A 17,307-nucleotide genomic window follows, 5' to 3' on the forward strand; every position below is an offset into this window, starting at 1 on the left:
CATGTTATTAAGCATAATAATTTCGGGGTCCTCCATGAGGGGGTACATAGGGGTTTCTTGAGAACAAGAGGTACAAATTCTATGAATAAATGCTTTACAGCAAGTAAGCAAAAGAAGAGCAACAATGCACAATACCGCACCCATGAGCAGGAGGCGAATTAGCCCTGTTCCCACTCATCCAAGATTGGGCAGCCAACTAAAGACAGTATCAAATAGCGAGGGAGCTTGTTCCAGGGCCTTCCACTGGTTAAAAGCCTGCTCGGCGGATAACATGTGCTTATTGATATCCTCTGCATTGTCTGGGACATATGTACAGCATTCTTTTCCAATAAGGGCACATACTCCGCCCTGTGAAGCCAGAACATAATCTAGAGCTTGGCGATTTTGTAGGGCCAGCAGGAGGAGCTGATAAAGCTCAGAACTGATGCTTTTTTCTATGGCCAGGGTGTTATTGGCAAACTGGGTGAGGAACACAGAAAGCTTTTGATAAAGTTGGGCTAGTCGTCCCACTCCATATGACGGAAGGAATATCATTCCAAACCTATCTCCCTGACTGATAGGCTCAAAGGTGGCATATAGAGATCGCTGATACCTGGGGCGACCTGAGGGGGCCTGGGCCAGGACACGGAGAGGAGGAGCAAGATAGCCCAGATAACAACTTCCATACCAGCCAAGAGGAAGCCATTTATAGGCACTATTAACACAGACCCAGAATGATTCACCATAGCTAGCCTTTCCATTGTTCCCTTTCTGGTTTCGTAAAGTATCATTTATAGAGAGAGAGAAAGTTGCACTGCCTGTCTGTTGATCAGTGGCAGTTACTAAAGGGACAGTGAAACTTATATCAGGACTAATATAGAACCTACATGTACTGTTTCCTGCAAACCAGGTATGGTTACTTGTACTGGATTGCTGAAAGCATATGAGACCAGCAGGTGGAGAGCGCAACCGAATTGGCTGGGGCTTAAGTGTACTATTATAATAAGGAATCCAAGAACCATTGTGTAAACCATAAGGGGCCTTTTTGGTACAATTACTTCGTAAACCTGCATTAGTAGAGGTGCTGTATGTGGTTACCATCCACCTTTGACAGAAGTCTGACCAATTTTGGGGAATAACTCTCCAGGGTAACCCAGCAGCATGATGTGGGATCTGGACACAAATCCAACAATTGGAAAAATTAAACTCATGGGAAAAAGCAATCTTTAGGGCTTCAAAGGTGTTAACAGTAAAATCCTTAGGAGGGTTGGAACCCCAACCGGCATGTAGTTGGGCCATCCCAACAGGGAGGAATATGGCCCAAAGGAACCATAGAGGGCCTAAAATCCTAGGTAGCCAAAACCCCAAAGAATAAGAAGAACAACTAAAAGGCATATGAAAAACAAAAGGACCCATATTACCAGGCAGGGCCATTCCTGAGAGGACAAATACTACCAACTGTGAGGGTACTCTTGGGGAAGGGAATTAGGGCGCCCAAAAGGAAAACATTGCATTTAACACTTAATGCCGATGAGAATGGAAATGATGTTGGGGCTGTCTACGGACCTGTGCTCAAACAGAATCAAATGGCACAGGAGGAGAGGAGGGTGATAAGAACCCGTGAACCCTTTGATTGGGGCCTCTGTATACAAAAACGTGTACCACCCACCAATCTTGATGAGGGCAGTAGTATGGCCGACTAATAGGGGGAATGTGAGACTCTACAGGAGGGCTTCCACCCATATAGGGCCTAAGAGACTGAAGAGAATTAGGTTTTGCCCTTATGTCATTTAAGCAGCAGTTTTAGTCCAAGATCAGTATCACTAGGATCACTGACAGGCTGCACAGTCCACTTGTCCGTTGATGCTGGAGCTGGTACTTTCTTCAGACGGGAGTGATGAATCCAGGTCTTGTGTCCCTCAACCTTGGCTGCTGTGTGGGAAACCAGCAAGACTGTGTATGGTCCCTTCCACCGTTCCTGCAGGGGTTCGTCCTTCCAGGTACGCACGAGCACGGAGTCGCCTGGCTGCAAGGAGTGGACAGGAGCATCCAATGGAGACGGTTGTAGATCTTTGGTATACCTGTGAAGAGAAAAAAGAACAGCAGACAAAGAGCACATGTACTGTGATAAAAACCCACATCCTACTTCCCACTCCCCTGCCAGAACCGGGATAACACTCATAGGCCATGCCCTTCCAAATACAATTTTGAAGGGACTAAGTCCTAATCTACCCTTAGGGAGAACCCTGATACGAAGCAAGGCAAGGGGCAAGGCATCAGGCCATCGTAGAGAAGCCTCTTGTCAAATCTTTGAGAGGTGTCTTTTAAGTGTCTGATTTGTACACTCCACCACACCACTGGCTTGCGGTTGCCATGGGGTGTGGAGCTTCCAAGGAATCTGTAGGGCCTTTGCTATATGCTGAATGATTTTTTATGTGAAGTGTGTTCCGTTGTCCGATTCCATCCACTGGGGGAGCCCAAAGCGAGGAATGATTTCTTTTACAAATTTAAGGGCTACTGTTTTTGCTGTGCAGTTGCGGCATGGGTAGGCTTCGGGCCATCCACTAAACCGGTCCACCACGACAAGGAGGTATTTAAATCCTTGGGTCCGGGGAAGTTCAGTAAAATCTATTTGCCACACCAGTCCCGGACCTGGGGTGGGTTCCTGAGTGGCTGGTGGTACTGAAAATCCTGGTCGAGGGTTGTTCTTTTGGCAGACTAAGCATTCAGCCTGCACCTGGGAGGCCAGTGGTGGAAGTCCAGAGGTCAGGAAATATTTATCCATTATCAGGGTAAGGGCCTCCCTGCCAGCGTGAGTAGTTTGATGTAATCTCCACAGCACGGTTTGGATCAGGCTCTTTGGCAGGAGGATCTTTCCCTCTGTGGAATGGAGCCACCTCTCCTTTTCCTGGAGACGGAGCTTGTCAGCCAGCTGCTTTTCCTCACAGGAATACTGAGGAGTTGCAAGCTCCCCCACTGAAGGAATGAGGGCATGCATGTGGGTGTTTTCAGTTGTCGGTAAATTTAAGGTGGCAGCATGCTTGGCTTCCCTGTCTGCTCGAGCGTTGCCCCTGGTTACGTCTCGGTCTTCCTTTTGGTGTGCCTTGCAGTGTATCACAGCTATCTCTGCTGGGAGCTGTACTGCTTCCAGGAGCCGGAGAATCTGGGGTCCATGCTTGACCGGAGAGCCTTGAGCTGTCAGCATCCCCCTCTGCTTCCACAGACTTGCATGAGCGTGTAACACTCCAAAGGCATATCTGGAATCAGTGAAAATGTTAACTCTTTTCCCTTTTGAAAGTTCAAGTGCACGAGTTAAAGCTATTAATTCAGCCAGCTGGGCTGATGTCCCGGCAGGCAGACTTTCTGCTTCCACTGTCTCGTGGAGAGTTACAACAGCATAACCCGCCCTCCTTTGTCCGTTAATAACAGCACTGCTGCCATCAGTATACCATTCATAATCTGCATTTGGAAGTGGCTGATCTTTTAAGTCTGGACGACTGGAATACTGGGCATCTATTACATTTAAACAGTCATGTTCCTGTTCCTCTGTTTCAGGCAACAAGATAGCTGGGTTAAGGGAAGGGCAGGGCTGCAGGGTAACTTCAGGGTTTTCCAGAAGTTTAGCTTGATACCGAGCTACTCGAGTCTGAGTGAGCCAAAGACCACCCTTGGTGTCCAGCAAGGCCCTAACCAGATGGGGTGTATAAACTTGTACAACTCCCCCCCAGCGTCAGCTTCATCTAACACCAGAGCAGCAGCTGCAACTGCCCTTAAACATGCTGGCCATCCCTTTGCAACTTGATCTAGTTGTTTAGAAAAATAGGCTACGGGACATTTCCAGGTGCCTAATAGCTGGGTAAGCATGCCCAGAGCCACTCCTTTTCGTTCATGTACATACAATTGAAATGGCTTTGAAAGGTTGGGTAAACCCAGGGCTGGGGCTTCCATCAATTTTCTTTTTAAGATCTTAAATGCCCTGTCAGCTTCTGGTGTCCAGTGAAAAGGGTCGTGATCTGTTCCCTTGACACATTCATACAATGGTATAGCCCACAATCCAAATTCTGGGATCCATATTCTGCAAAAGCCCACCATTCCCAGAAATGCCCTGAGCCGTTTATGATTGCTTGGGATAGGAACTTAGCATATAGCTTCTTTTCTTTCATTAGAAAGCTGGCGCTCCCCCTGCCTGATGTGGAACCCCAGGTACCGTACTTCTGGGAGAGCAATCTGAGCTTTATTTCGTGCTACTCTGTATCCTCGTAGTCCAATAAAGCTTAGGAGGCTTGCGGTGGCTTTAAGGCAAGGGGTCAGACCCACAGCTGCAATTAGCAAGTCATCAACATATTGCAGAAGGAGGACCTTGTCCTCATTATCCCATTCCTCCAAGTCCCTGGCCAGGGCCTGGCCAAAAAGGGTGGGAGAGTTTTTAAATCCCTGGGCCAACACAGTCCAGCAAAGCTGCCTTTTAACCCTCCTTTGGTCCTCCCACTCAAAGGAGAAAATCTCTTGAGATGGTGTATCAACCGGAATTGTAAAGAAAGCATCCTTTAAATCCAAAACTGAAAAATGAGTGTACTGCCCCCCCACTGAGGCCAACAAGGTATATGGGTTTGGAACGAGGGGGTGCAAAGTTTTAACCCGTTCATTAACCGCCCTTAGGTCCTGCACCAGCCGGTACGTGCCATTAGGCTTTTGCACTGGCAAAATAGGGGTGTTCCAAGCTGACTGGCATTCTCGAAGTACACCGTATTGTAGGAATCGGTCTATAGTTCCCTGTAACCCTTCTCTGGCTTCCCTCTTGATTGGATACTGTTTAATTTGCACCGGGCCTCTTCCTGGCAAAAGCTGAATTTTAACAGGGGTTTGGTGTGTGGCTTTTCCTGGGATCCCTGATGCCCATACCAGGGGGTATATTTGATCTTCCCACTGGCTCCACTCTGGGGCTTGCATGGCTGAGGGTTCAGCTGCAAGGGTCATTATCCATGCATTCTCAGGTGGTAAGGTAAGGGTTATTTCATCTTGAGTAAAATGCAGAGTGGCACCTAAACGGCAAAGTAGGTCTCGCCCTAACAAAGGCGTTGGGCAATTTGGAAGGTAAACCAGCTTGTGGGATATAGTTCTGTTTCCCAAAGCACATTCCACTGGGGCATATAATGAACACTTGGTTCCTTTGCCTGTGGCACCCACCACAGTAAGGGAATCTGCCACCGGTAGCTGGAGGGGTTGGTTTACAGCAATTCGTGCTGCTCCAGAGTCTACTAAAAAGTCTATTTCTGAATTTCCCACCCGCATTTTTACTCGGGGCTCCGGGGGCGGGATGGTCCGTTTCCCCTGACACCTCTAATCATTACCCTCTGCCGCCATCATGTGGGTACTTTTCCTTTCAGGGCATTCATTTCTCCAGTGTCCCTCCTGCCGACAAATAGCACACTGATTGGGACCCAAACGTCTTTCTTGTGAGCCAGGACGTCCACGTCCACGGCCCCTTATTCCCCTTCCTCTTTCACCTCTTCCAGTGCCAGCCTGCACTGCCGCTACCATCATTTTCACTTGCTTTTTCTCCTTTTCTCCCTCTCTAAGGCTATAAGCCTTATTTGCAATTTCCAAAACCTGTGCCATAGTCATGCCCATTAAATCCTCCTTTTTCTGTAATTTCCTTTTAATATCACAAGCTGCACGGCTAAGGAAAATGCCCTTTATTATTGCTTCAGTTGCCTGATCATCGGGGTCTGCACTAGTATTCTGCCGAATAGTGTCTCGAATGCGCTGCAAAAAGGCACTTGGAGTTTCTTTTGGCTCCTGCACAATTTCATAGGGCTTGGCCCAGTTATTGTATCTGACCACCGAGTGCCTGAGACCATGTAAAATCAAGTCCTTATAAGCAGCTAGGTGGGCAAAGTACTGCTGATTATTAGGGTCCCACTGAGGGTTTCTAAAGGGAACTTGATCTTTTGCTTCAGGGACATGTTCCGGGTCTGCCTCATGTCTTCGCTCTGCCTCCGTCCTAGCTTTTGCCAGTACCTGATTCCGCTCAACCTCAGAAAGTAAAGTTCTTAAAAGGACCTGACAATCATCCCAGTCGGGCTTGTGACTCACTAGGCATCCCTCAAAGACTGAGATAAAACGGCTTGGGTTTGTGGAAAATTCTCCAGCCTGTGCTTTAAAGGCTGCTAGAGCCATAGGATCAAAAGGAACATGGTTGTACAATTGCACAGTTTCTGCCACACGGTCCTGCGCTGCATGGCGAGATATCCTAGTCTCTGTAAGCAGTGGATAGACTCCTACTGTGGGAGCAATCTCCGGGGCTGAGGGCACCTTTTCTCTATATGGTGGGAGTGCTGTGGCCAAAGGGGACATCGGTTCTGCCATTACAACTGGGGAGGGGTTCGGGAAACTAACATTAGTTACTACTGATCCTGTTGGGGCTGAATTATACCTTACAGTCGGGGTTATATTGCACCTTAACAAGAGATTTGACCTACTTCTTAACATCATAAACAACTGTGCATACATAAGTTCATTCCATTTACCTGTTCGATGGCAAAACAACAGTAACTGAAGGATTGTACTGTAATTCACTGATCCTTCAGGTGGCCACCTCTCCTGACCCTCCAACTGATACTGGTGCCAGCCTACTGTACAAAACCTTTGTAACCTATTTTTGGATAACGGATCCGATCCAAACACCTTCCAATTCTCCAGAATGCATTCTAGGGGGGAGCACCTTGCCTTCCCCACCTTGCTCTGCCCCTGCCCCATGTCGCAGGTAGCTGCTGGGCGTCCCCAGATCCTAACAGAGAGAGTCCAGACAACCGGACTGTTCCTACCTTATCCAAGGGACCGGTTCCTCACTGTCGCCCGGGACCGGTTCCACACCGTCGCCCACAACTGCTTCTCCACTACTCAAGCGCATTGCACCGTTGTGCCCTCCGAGGTCAGCCAGATCATGTCTTCGCCGAGGCCCTCGATGAAGTCACCGGTGTGCGCCGGGCGTTGGTCGTCGCTGCAATCCGTTGACCACTAGAAGGGATCCAGGCAAGGCTAATTTTCGCCTCTGGCCCACCCAGGGACGCCAAAAACTGTTGCAGACACAACAGTGCCAGAGGCAAGCAACAGTGGTTCGTTGCCTAGAGTGCTTAAGCGCCAATAAACACGCCAGGATGGAGAAGCAAACAACCAAATTTATTTGAGCTCAAATAAGGTGCCAGGGAGAAATAACAATCTCAGATCCTGCACATAGCACACAGGCAGGGCAGGAATATTTATACCCTTCTTCTTGTATTCCTTTTCTGATGCTGACTAGCTGATCTTTTACTCCCCTGTACTTTCCCATCCAGCTGCAGTATCCTTTCTCAGTCAGTCTTTTGTCTCCTCCCCACTTTCTTCCCCCTCTTCGCCGCTGAGACATGTGTACAGTATCTTAAAACGACCTTGAGCATGCTCTAGCCTAGCTTCAATGTGTTACAGCAGAGAACTAGCTGTTACAATTAAAAGCTAACTGCTAATACTACATTTTTGCAGCTATTAGTACATTAGGTTACACTAGGTCACACAAGTTTAGTGAGGCTAACATTAAGGCTTTTAACATGGAGGTACTTTGGTTCACCTAGCCCCTAACATGGGCCTTTAGCCAGGAGATTTTTACTTAGTGACACCAACACTAAGAATCATTAAATCTATCATTTCATAATCTTTTTCACTCATATTGCCATCTACCTTCAGATCTGTAACCAGTTCTTCCCTGCTAGTCAGAATGAAATCTAAAATAGCTGTGCCGGATGACTTCTTCCACCTTATGAAACAGAAAAAAAAAAATGTCCCTAGTACATTCCAAAAACTAGCTGGAAACTTTGTGTTTTGCCATATTACATTTCTAATAGGTGTTTGGGTAGTGTAAGTCCCCCATTAATACCAGGTCTTGTGTTTGATATCTTTTTGTTATTTGTTCTAAAAATGCTTCATCCATCCTATTGTTCTAATTTGAGGGTCTATAATAGACCACTTGCATGATATTGCCCACCTTTTTACCCTTTCATCTTCACCCAGAGACTTTCAAATGCTCACCTCCTTCTGGATCTTGTGACCCAGTATATAAACCCCACACTAGAGCGGAAAGCGTTAAAAAGCAACTCTGGATCCAGATGACCTTACCCAGCTGCAGCTGCAGTGTAAGGCCCAGTTGGAGACAGAACTTAAAAGGAAGCCAGACAGTTCAGAAGAGGGCTGACAAGGCAAGAAGAAGGATCTGCCATGGGAACTCCTGAGGAGCAGTGTTGCAGAAGCCTTCTCTTGGAGAAAGGGAGCTTACCCAATCAGACTGAAGTTTCAGTTAGTACCTTTTCGCAACAGACTAGAAAATTTAGACAATAGAATAGGTGGTAGGAAATGGCCAAAGGAGGATAGCCTTAAGGTGCTCCTGGGTGCTCAACCACTGGTGACCCTTACAGGGCCCTGGGTCGGAGTCCAGTGGAGTAGGAGGGCCTGGGCTTGCCTACCAACCCGCTCACACACACACACACACACACACACACACATTAAGAAAGCCTGATCCCCTTACTACTAGGTGATGCTTCCAGCAAACACAAACCACGTGAGATATCCAAAGCATAGTATATATTTTTGATGTATAACGAAGTACCTCCTCCAGTTTTCCATGTCTATGTTTTCTGAACGAGCTATACTCTTCTATATCAATATTCTACTCATGAAATTTTATGTTTACTTTTCTTTAGATGGTTTTAATTCTCTGTCTTGTTGAGAACAAGCAACAACTGTGAATCCCTCTATTTACATTTATTTTAAATATGTACATAACATGATTTATCAATTGGCCTCATGGGATAAATTTCCTTTTAAAACACTTGCATCTACCAATTACCCCTCTGTTTTAAAAAAAAAAAAGCTCTAGTAATGTGTCCTCGAGACATATGAAAGGGCTTCAAAGTCAATATTTCCAAAAACTTTAGAGACCATGGCACATAATTTATGCATGACAATTAGCTGAGATAAGTTTTGATTAATTTAATGCTGTCTGTGGAATAAACTAACACACAAAAATCATCTTAAATATGATTACTGTATATAACCATAAATAGCATTAATGTGAAGTATGTTCTCCAAGTGTTAATTGGCTGTCCTGGCAAGAGCACATTAAAAATAAAAAATAAAATATCGAAGTTATACAATATTAATTTTAATATGCAAAACTATCATGAGAATTAGGCAGCTGAAGATTTTTTAAAACATGAATCAAAGCACCTGGATGTTTCACGTACAAAATTAATTGCTATCTTAAATTAGCAGAATGACATTAACATTAAGGGCCCATTAATATCATTCATAATTATTCATTATCTTTAAGTTATACCATATGTTATTTCATTGACATACCGTATTTGTTATTATAGGTTAGTTTTTCCAAAACTTTAATTATGGATATGAAACATACCAAAATTCTAAAGTACAACTTTGGCAGCAAGAGAACTTAAGGATAGATATTTCCAGACAAAGAATTTGTATATGCTTTACTTAATATTGAGGATGGGATATTGTTCACAGAAATTTAGCCCAACTGGAATGCATCAAAAGAGAGATACAAACATTTATAGCAAGAGACAGGATATATGTGGAAGCTGAAGGTAGATGGAAAGATTGTGGCAACAAGGACACTTGCCCACGTTTCCTTACAGCAGCTAGATGCCTTAAACACAGATTCCTCATTATGGACTCACGGATCAGGATCTCTTGCCTCTACCTATTTGATGATTCCCTTTAACTCAGTGTTTCTCAAACTGGGGTCACTGCTTGTGTAGGGAAAGCCCCGGGGGGATCAGGCCAGTTTGTTTACCTGCCCCATCTTCAGGTCCAGCCGATCGTGGTTCCCACTGGCTGCAGTTCGCTGCTCCAGGCCAATAGGAGTTTCTGGAAGCGGCGCAGGAAGAGGGACTTACTGGCCGCAACTTCCAACAGCTCCCATTGACCTGGAGCAGCGAACTGTGGCCAGTGGGAGCCACGATCGGCTGGGCCTGCGGATGGGGCAGGTAAACAAACTGGCCTGACTCACCAGGGGCATTCCCTACACAAGTGGTGACCCCAGTTTGAGAAACATTGCTTTAACTGATTGGCTTATTGTCAATAGTTGGACCTACCATCTTCCTTGGGCTCCTTTTCTAATGTTTTTCATAATATTGAAAGAAGTGTAATGGTTGTGCATACTAGGGCCTGGTGTTTCCTTCCAGCTCTTCCTATAGCTGGTGAGCTCCAAACTCAAACCTGTTCTTCTTGTTGTTTGGCTGTATGATTTTTAGCTCAGCACCAGTTGCTGTGAAAATAAGCTATATATTGTGGGTCAGCTCCTCAGCTGCTGTACATGGCCATAGCTCCATTTACTTTTATGGAACTGTACTAGTTTACACCCATTGGTGTTTACACCCATTATTACAGTATTTCTGTATACTCACACAGAAATAATACTTTGATATCTGATGACAAAAGCAAAATTGGCTAATTCAAAATTATCCTAGTACTTGACATAAATACAATAATTATGGAGAAGTTATGAAGAGAATAGACTAGATTAAATAACATATCCAGGCTCTAGATGACATGTATATGCAAATAAACTAGGGTCTTGTGATTGTTTCTCCCTTTATGTCCAAATTCTTCTATCATTATGGAGAAATTTTACACTGTAGCAGAATTAGGACTCCAAACATCAGAGGCAAAGTCTAGCCTAGGATTCAGACATACTTCTTGAAGGGTATAGTAAGGTATATCTATTGAGCTGTCGTACAGTGTTCTTTGTTTTGAATTTTTAATCTCAAATCTCCTTTTATTAGATGTTTCTTTGGCTGCTTCAGGCCAAAAATGTCTGTTTGTTTATTCCTTACAGAAACACATAAAACTTAAGAATGTTTCCAAAACCATCTGAGGATCTTCTTCTCTCCTAGAATATCAGATATGTCCTTGAGGTTCAACATTGTATTGAGGATTGCTTGAAATGTGTCCTTTTTATCAGTTCACTTCTATAAATGAGACATTGACCCACAAAAAGTTTCTATCATTCAGTTTTTCAATTAAAAAATAAATCCATGTATTGTTATTTGGAATAGGAGTTCCCCAGCTCTTTCTCTTTGTTGAAGACATAAATGATGCAAATACATGAAGGCATTTTTAAAATTTTATTTCTTTCAATTTATAAGAATATAGCAAAGTGCCAATACCAGGTCCTACACCTTTGACAGTCCTGTAAAAACATTAGTCGTTTAGACATAGATTGAGGCTCTACATCAGGGGTCGGCAACCTTTCAGAAGCAGTGGCCCAGTCTTCATTTATTCATTCTAATTTAAGGTTTCGTGTGCCAGTAATACATTTTAACGGTTTTAGAAGGTCTCTTTCTATAAGTCTATAATATATAACTAAACTATCATTGTATGTAAAGTAAATAAGGTTTTTAAAATGTTTAAGAAGCTTCACTTAAAATTAATTTAAAATGCAGAGCCCCCCAGACTAGTGGCCAGGACCCAGGCAGTGTGAGTGCCACCAAAAATCAGCTTGCGTGCCGTCTTTGGCACTTGTGTCATAGGTTGCCTACCCCGCTCTACACTGCAATGCCTCAGAGGAAAGTGATCATAGAAGGAATTGTGACTCAGGCAATTACCGGTCTTCCCTGCTCCCTTCTTGCTCTAGTTGAGGAATTAGATGTGAGATCCCTCTGCAGCTTAGATCTACTCTTGTTCTTAGCCAGCTCCACTAGTGTTGAGTAGGAGGGATGGAGCCACAAATCTAATTTGCTGTTGTCCACTTGCTCTCTGACAGGAATAGTGGGTGTGTAGAGCCTGTTCTCCCGACTCCTAAGGAGAAATCTGAATATAGCCCACTTGGTCTCTCATGGGGTAGGGTAGATTTACTCTCCTCTTATTCCCCTTGCACGTCTCCCAGAACCCAGAGAATGCATTTTCTTTTGTAAATAAACTCAGCAACAAATCCCACCATAAAGGAGAAATCACAAGCCATACCCATACAATAAAATAAATAATTCAAGGTTATTCCATCTTTCCAGATATCATGCTCAGGGGATGCAGGAGATTGGGCACTGGGCTGGGAATCAGGAGGTGTGGCCATGGGTGTCAGGGTTGTATAATTTTTGGTGATGCTCCGAATGGATCAAAGCAGAACCGTCCTGTCTGTAGCAGGGACCAGGTCAACTGTCCTGGGCCCGGTTGTTTTAATCTGCTCTCTTATATTTAGATGTAAGCTCTTCAGAAAAGGGACCATCTTTTTGTTCTGTGTTTGTATATACCAGGGATCAGCAACCTTTGGGTGAGTCCCATGGTGGTCTGGGCCTGCAGGATCGGCCAATCACGGCTCCCACTGGCTGTCCCAGGTCAATGGGGTCTGAGGGAAGTGGTGTGGGCCGAGGGATATGCTGGCTGCCACTTCCAGTCTCCCCAGTTGGCCTGGAGCAGCGATCCAAGGCCAGTGGGAGCCGCCATCGGCCGAACCCGCGGATGCGGCAGGTAAACAAACTGGCCTGGCCTGCCAGGGGACTTACCCTGGCGGGTCGCATGCCAAAGTTTGCCAATCCCTGGTATATACCTCGTATATTGGGGCCCTTGTGCATAACTGCCCCCGACATGATAAAGCAATACAAATTAATCATAGCTAATTATCATAATAAATAGGGAAGACCAGCAGAAAACCAAAAGAACAGTCAGGCTTGTAGAGAAATGTTAGATTGAAGGTCACATTCCATTGTTGCTGCTTAGGTTTCTATTAGAGCTGTACCCCAGGAAACGAGTAAATCAACATTATAAATCCTGTTATACTTTATCTGGAGCAGAGTGAATATCACTTGCTCATAGTGCCCTTATGGAAAAGCATAATAGAACTTTGGTTTAGACTATTCTATAGAATTCTCTTTTTCATAGAATATATTATGGTTAGAAAGAAACGTTAAAAGTTTTAATTTCTATAGAGATGATCCAATCCTATTAAATTCAATACGCTTTTTGTCATATGGGTAGATCCTGTGTCCTCCAATATACCCCACAACTGGTGTCAGTGGACAGCAGCTACTATTTTAAGCCAAAAGAACTAGGGAGTAAAAAGGAATTGTATACGTACATCTGTAATAAGTAAATGAATCTGAAAAAGCGATGAGGGTTTAAAATAGCTTTGGCTAGAGGCTAGTTATTCTAGTCCAGTGATTTTTTTCTTGTAGTCACTAGAGTCTTATACAGACAGGAGACACTGTGGGTAGCAGCAGTTACAGAGAGTTGGACTTGTGTAAATTATTGATTTGTTTTTGGCTCAGTAGCTGAACTGAAAGTATTGAAAAAATTAGTTTCAGACTGAATGTAAGATTTTAATCAGAAACAATGTTTTGTTTCATTTTCAAGGTTTTAACCCTTTAACAATACAATTGAGGTAAAATCTGGAAAAAAAACAGTCACTATGAATTTGAAAAATTGCAATGTTTCATTTTGAAAATGTCAAAACAAAACTGCTCTTTTTCCATACTCTTTTTTTGTTGTTATTTTGTTTATTCCAAATGAAACAGTTTGGTGAATACTTTGGTGAATTTGTCATGAAATGTTTCAGCCAAGAAAAACAGCTTTGGGTGAAAAAATTTGCCCAGTATTAGGCGTGGATATTTTTGGCAAGTTAATGCAGGAAGTGGAGAATAGTTTGCAGGAGTGGATGCTTACTCTGTGTAAAGACCAGTCAACACAATTATCTTGCCTGGCTTCAAACAAAAGGTGAAAGTTGAAAACTTATCAGACAAGTATTTGGATCTTTCTGAATGTATTACAATATAGTGCCTCCTTCAAAATGATGACTGCTTCTCTATCCCCCTCATATAATATTTTAAGGATCTGGTCCAAGAGATCTCTAGGTGTGAGAGTGCATGGAGTCAGACACATATGCAGTGACTGTAGAAGAGGAATACAGCCACAGAGCTTTCGGCTATCTCAATGTGGAGGAAAAATGTTCTCACAACATTAACATCTAGGCTTAAAAAGCAGAACACCATATTTGGATGTTATGCACCATGAAGTAAAAGTTATAGGCAGCTGTAAACTCCATTGAGAAGATCTTATGACATCATAAGTGATTATATTGAATCTTGGATAATTGTCTGCACTCATCTAAAGCCTCAGTTGAAATTAAAGCCCTCTTTTGAGTCAGGCATTTTTGAATTATTTTATAATACTTCTATCCAGTGATTAAAACCTTTTCTCTTCCCCATAGATTCTAACATTTCCTTCATCCTCACCTACATTTATATCACTCCTTTCCTTCATTGTGAGTGACTCTTCTACAGTGTGATTGGTGGATTTTGATAACTGACTGGAGTCAATTGCAAAGCATAATAATTTCTTTATCTTTTAGCTTTACTCTCCATTGTTTTGAATGGTCTTTTAGATGACCAATGATATTTTCCTACCAATGTTGCTCAATTCGATTTTGCCAATATTGATTTTCTCCTACATTTCTGACCAAGTTGGATTTATAATGATCCTTTTTGTTTGCTTCCTTCATTATGTACGAGCATTAGTGGAGAAAGTGTGCATGAGTTAGGAAAGTCTCCATGCACAAAAGACTTAAGTTGGTGAGAATTCCACAGGAATTAGACCAATAGATATATAGCTAGTGCGGAAAAGCCAGCAGGAGGAGCTAACACTGTTTTTTTTTTCAGGTACTTAATAATTCTTCAAAATCACATCTTTCAACTAAAACTTGATTGCACAAATCTTCATATGGTGAAGACATGACATATCTTCAAACATGACTGAAGGGAAATTATATTTAAATTCAAACAAATGTAACATGATGCCTCTAGGTGGGCAGGAGCAGGGACTGATTCTAGAACCTGTGGATATAATAGTCACAGAATTGTAGTGCCTGAGCACAAAAACATCTCTCTCAGCTCAAAGGTCACATCAGACTCAAAAACCTCTTTGTGATCCAGTCACTAGAGGGGGACAAAGCACGGGTTTCACAAACATTTGCAGATTTTTTTTCTCCACTATTCACCCAGTTCTTCTAATAAATCTCAGCTGTGGATCCAAGAATCTGTGAAATTTGGAATCAAGCATGATTTTGGATTTCTAACTTTCTTGTCAAAAGATTTGGTTGTATTTGTACTCAGGTTTCCAGTTCAGTCAGATTTTGACAGCAGATCTATAGGTAGATGGACATACACACGTTGGGGGCGCATCAGTTGGAAGCGACGGAGGAAGAGAAGGACCTTGGGGTACTGGTTGATAGCAGGATGACTATGAGTCGCCAATGTGATACGGCTGTTAAAAAAGCAAATGCGATTTTGGGATGCATCAGGCGGGGTATTTCCTGCAAGGATAAGGAGGTGTTAGTACCGTTGTATACGGCGTTGGTGAGACCCCATCTGGAATACTGTGTGCAGTTCTGGTGTCCCATGTTCAAGAAGGATGAATTCAAACTGGAACAGGTTCAGAGACGGGCTACGAGGATGATCCGAGGAATGGAAAAACTGCCTTATGAAAGGAGACTCAAAGAGCTTGGCTTGTTTAGCCTGGCCAAAAGAAGGCTGAGGGGGGATATGCTCGCCCTATATAAATATATCAAGGGGGTTAACGTTAGGGAGGGAGAGGAATTATTTAAGTTTAGTACTAATGTAGCCACGAGGACGAATGGGTATAAACTGGATATTAGGAAGTTTAGACTTGAAATTAGACGAAGGTTTCTGACCATTAGGGGAGTGAAGTTCTGGAATAGCCTTCCGAGGGAAGTAGTAGGGGCAAAAGACTTTCCTGGCTTTAAGACAAAGCTTGATAAGTATATGGAGGGGATGTTATGATAGGATCGTCAATTTGGGCAATTGATCTTGAATTACCACCAGACAGGTCTGCTCAATGGTCTGCGGGGAGATGTTGCATGCGATGGGTACTGAGTTGCTGCGGAGAACTCCTTCTTGGGTGCTGGCTGGTGACTCTTGCCCACATGCTCAGGGTTTAGCTGATCGCCATATTTGGGGTCGGGAAGGAATTTTCCTCCAGGGCGGATTGGCAGGTGCCCTGGAGGTTTTTCGCCTTCCCCTGCAGCGTGGGGCACGGGTCGCTTGCTGGTGGTGTCTCTGCAGCTTGAGGTCTTCAAACCATTTTTGAGGATTTCAATAACTCGGTCCTGGGATAGGGGTTGTATAAAATTGGATGGGTGGGGTTCTGTGGCCTGCCTTGTGCAGGAGGTCAGACTAGATGATCAGATTGGTCCCTTCTGACCTATGAGTCTATGAGTCTATGAGTCTATGAGATTTGGGGAATCTGTCTGTAGATGAATTCTGTGTGAGATTATGACCTCTCTGTATGAATGTTACCAAACTGCAACTACATTTTGAATATACAAACCCTTTAGCCTTCTCTATTCTCTTTTTGCCTCCATGTTGAACTAAAATTCCAAAGTCTGGTGGTAAAGGGATAACAAAAGAAGGTTATTGACTAAAAAAGCTCTACCACTGAAATGAAATGGATCCAAACAATAGCTTGGGTCCAACCAGGGGAACTGGTTTATCAGCGGAGAGATTCCCTAGCAAAAAATATCAGCTGGTAGGCATCTCAGGTCACCTGAGGAGGCTGAATAGGCTGCCACTTGATAAAAGGCTTCAGAGGTTGGAAAGGGCAGATGCTGCTCTTTATGTGTTCTCTTTGGATGTTTTTAAGAAGCTCAAGCTAAGAGGAGCAGCATGCAGAAGCATAATGAATCAAGGGGACCCTGCCTTCCTGAATACAGATGGACCCCCAAGGACTGCCTAGGGAAGGATGAGCTAGTGAGAGGCGTTGAGGATGTTTGTGGCAGGAGCACTGGAAGCTCCATAGAAGAGCGGCGGGGGGGGGGGGAGATGACACCAGTGCCCAAACCATGGCCCTGTCCCACTCTGCTCCTTCCCCCTAGGTCCCACCCTACCTCTTCCCCCAAGTTTCCACCCTCTTACTTCTCTCTGCCCTTCCACCATTGCTTGCCCTTAAAGCAGATAAAAAGGAATGGGGTCATGTCACTTGGCTACCCCTGTTCTGTGCCTCTGGTTTGTGTTGTTCTATATGATCTGCATTATCTTGGATTTATCTGTTAAGTAAAAGAGACCTTGCTGTTAGAGTCCTGTGCAAAGTCTGTCTCTGTGTGTTACATGACACACATCATCTGGCCTCCTGAAAAAGTTGAATGGTAGCCCAGGAGGCTCACACCTGGGAGTAGAGTTCTAGGAGAAGGTAGGTTTAAGTTACTGAGGTACCTTGGGGTCAGCGCTGGTCCTGGGGACTTCAGGCAGGTGGGCTAAGAGGCTTTATTTC

At 44.0% G+C, this 17,307-nt stretch overlaps 1 protein-coding gene across 1 annotated transcript; it reads right to left on the minus strand.

Moving 5' to 3' along the window:
• Positions 1-1,765: 1,765 nt before the first annotated feature.
• Positions 1,766-5,300, minus strand: LOC127043691 (uncharacterized). Its single transcript, XM_050937741.1, is given in 3 exon segments — positions 1,766-2,060; positions 2,877-3,476; positions 3,671-5,300. Coding segments are annotated over 3 exon segments (2,496 nt in total). The 5' UTR covers positions 5,272-5,300.
• Between the last annotated feature and the right edge of the window lie 12,007 nt (positions 5,301-17,307).

Source organism: Gopherus flavomarginatus, chromosome 1 (genome assembly GCF_025201925.1).
Source record: "Gopherus flavomarginatus isolate rGopFla2 chromosome 1, rGopFla2.mat.asm, whole genome shotgun sequence".
NCBI classification, from domain to species: domain Eukaryota; kingdom Metazoa; phylum Chordata; order Testudines; family Testudinidae; genus Gopherus; species Gopherus flavomarginatus.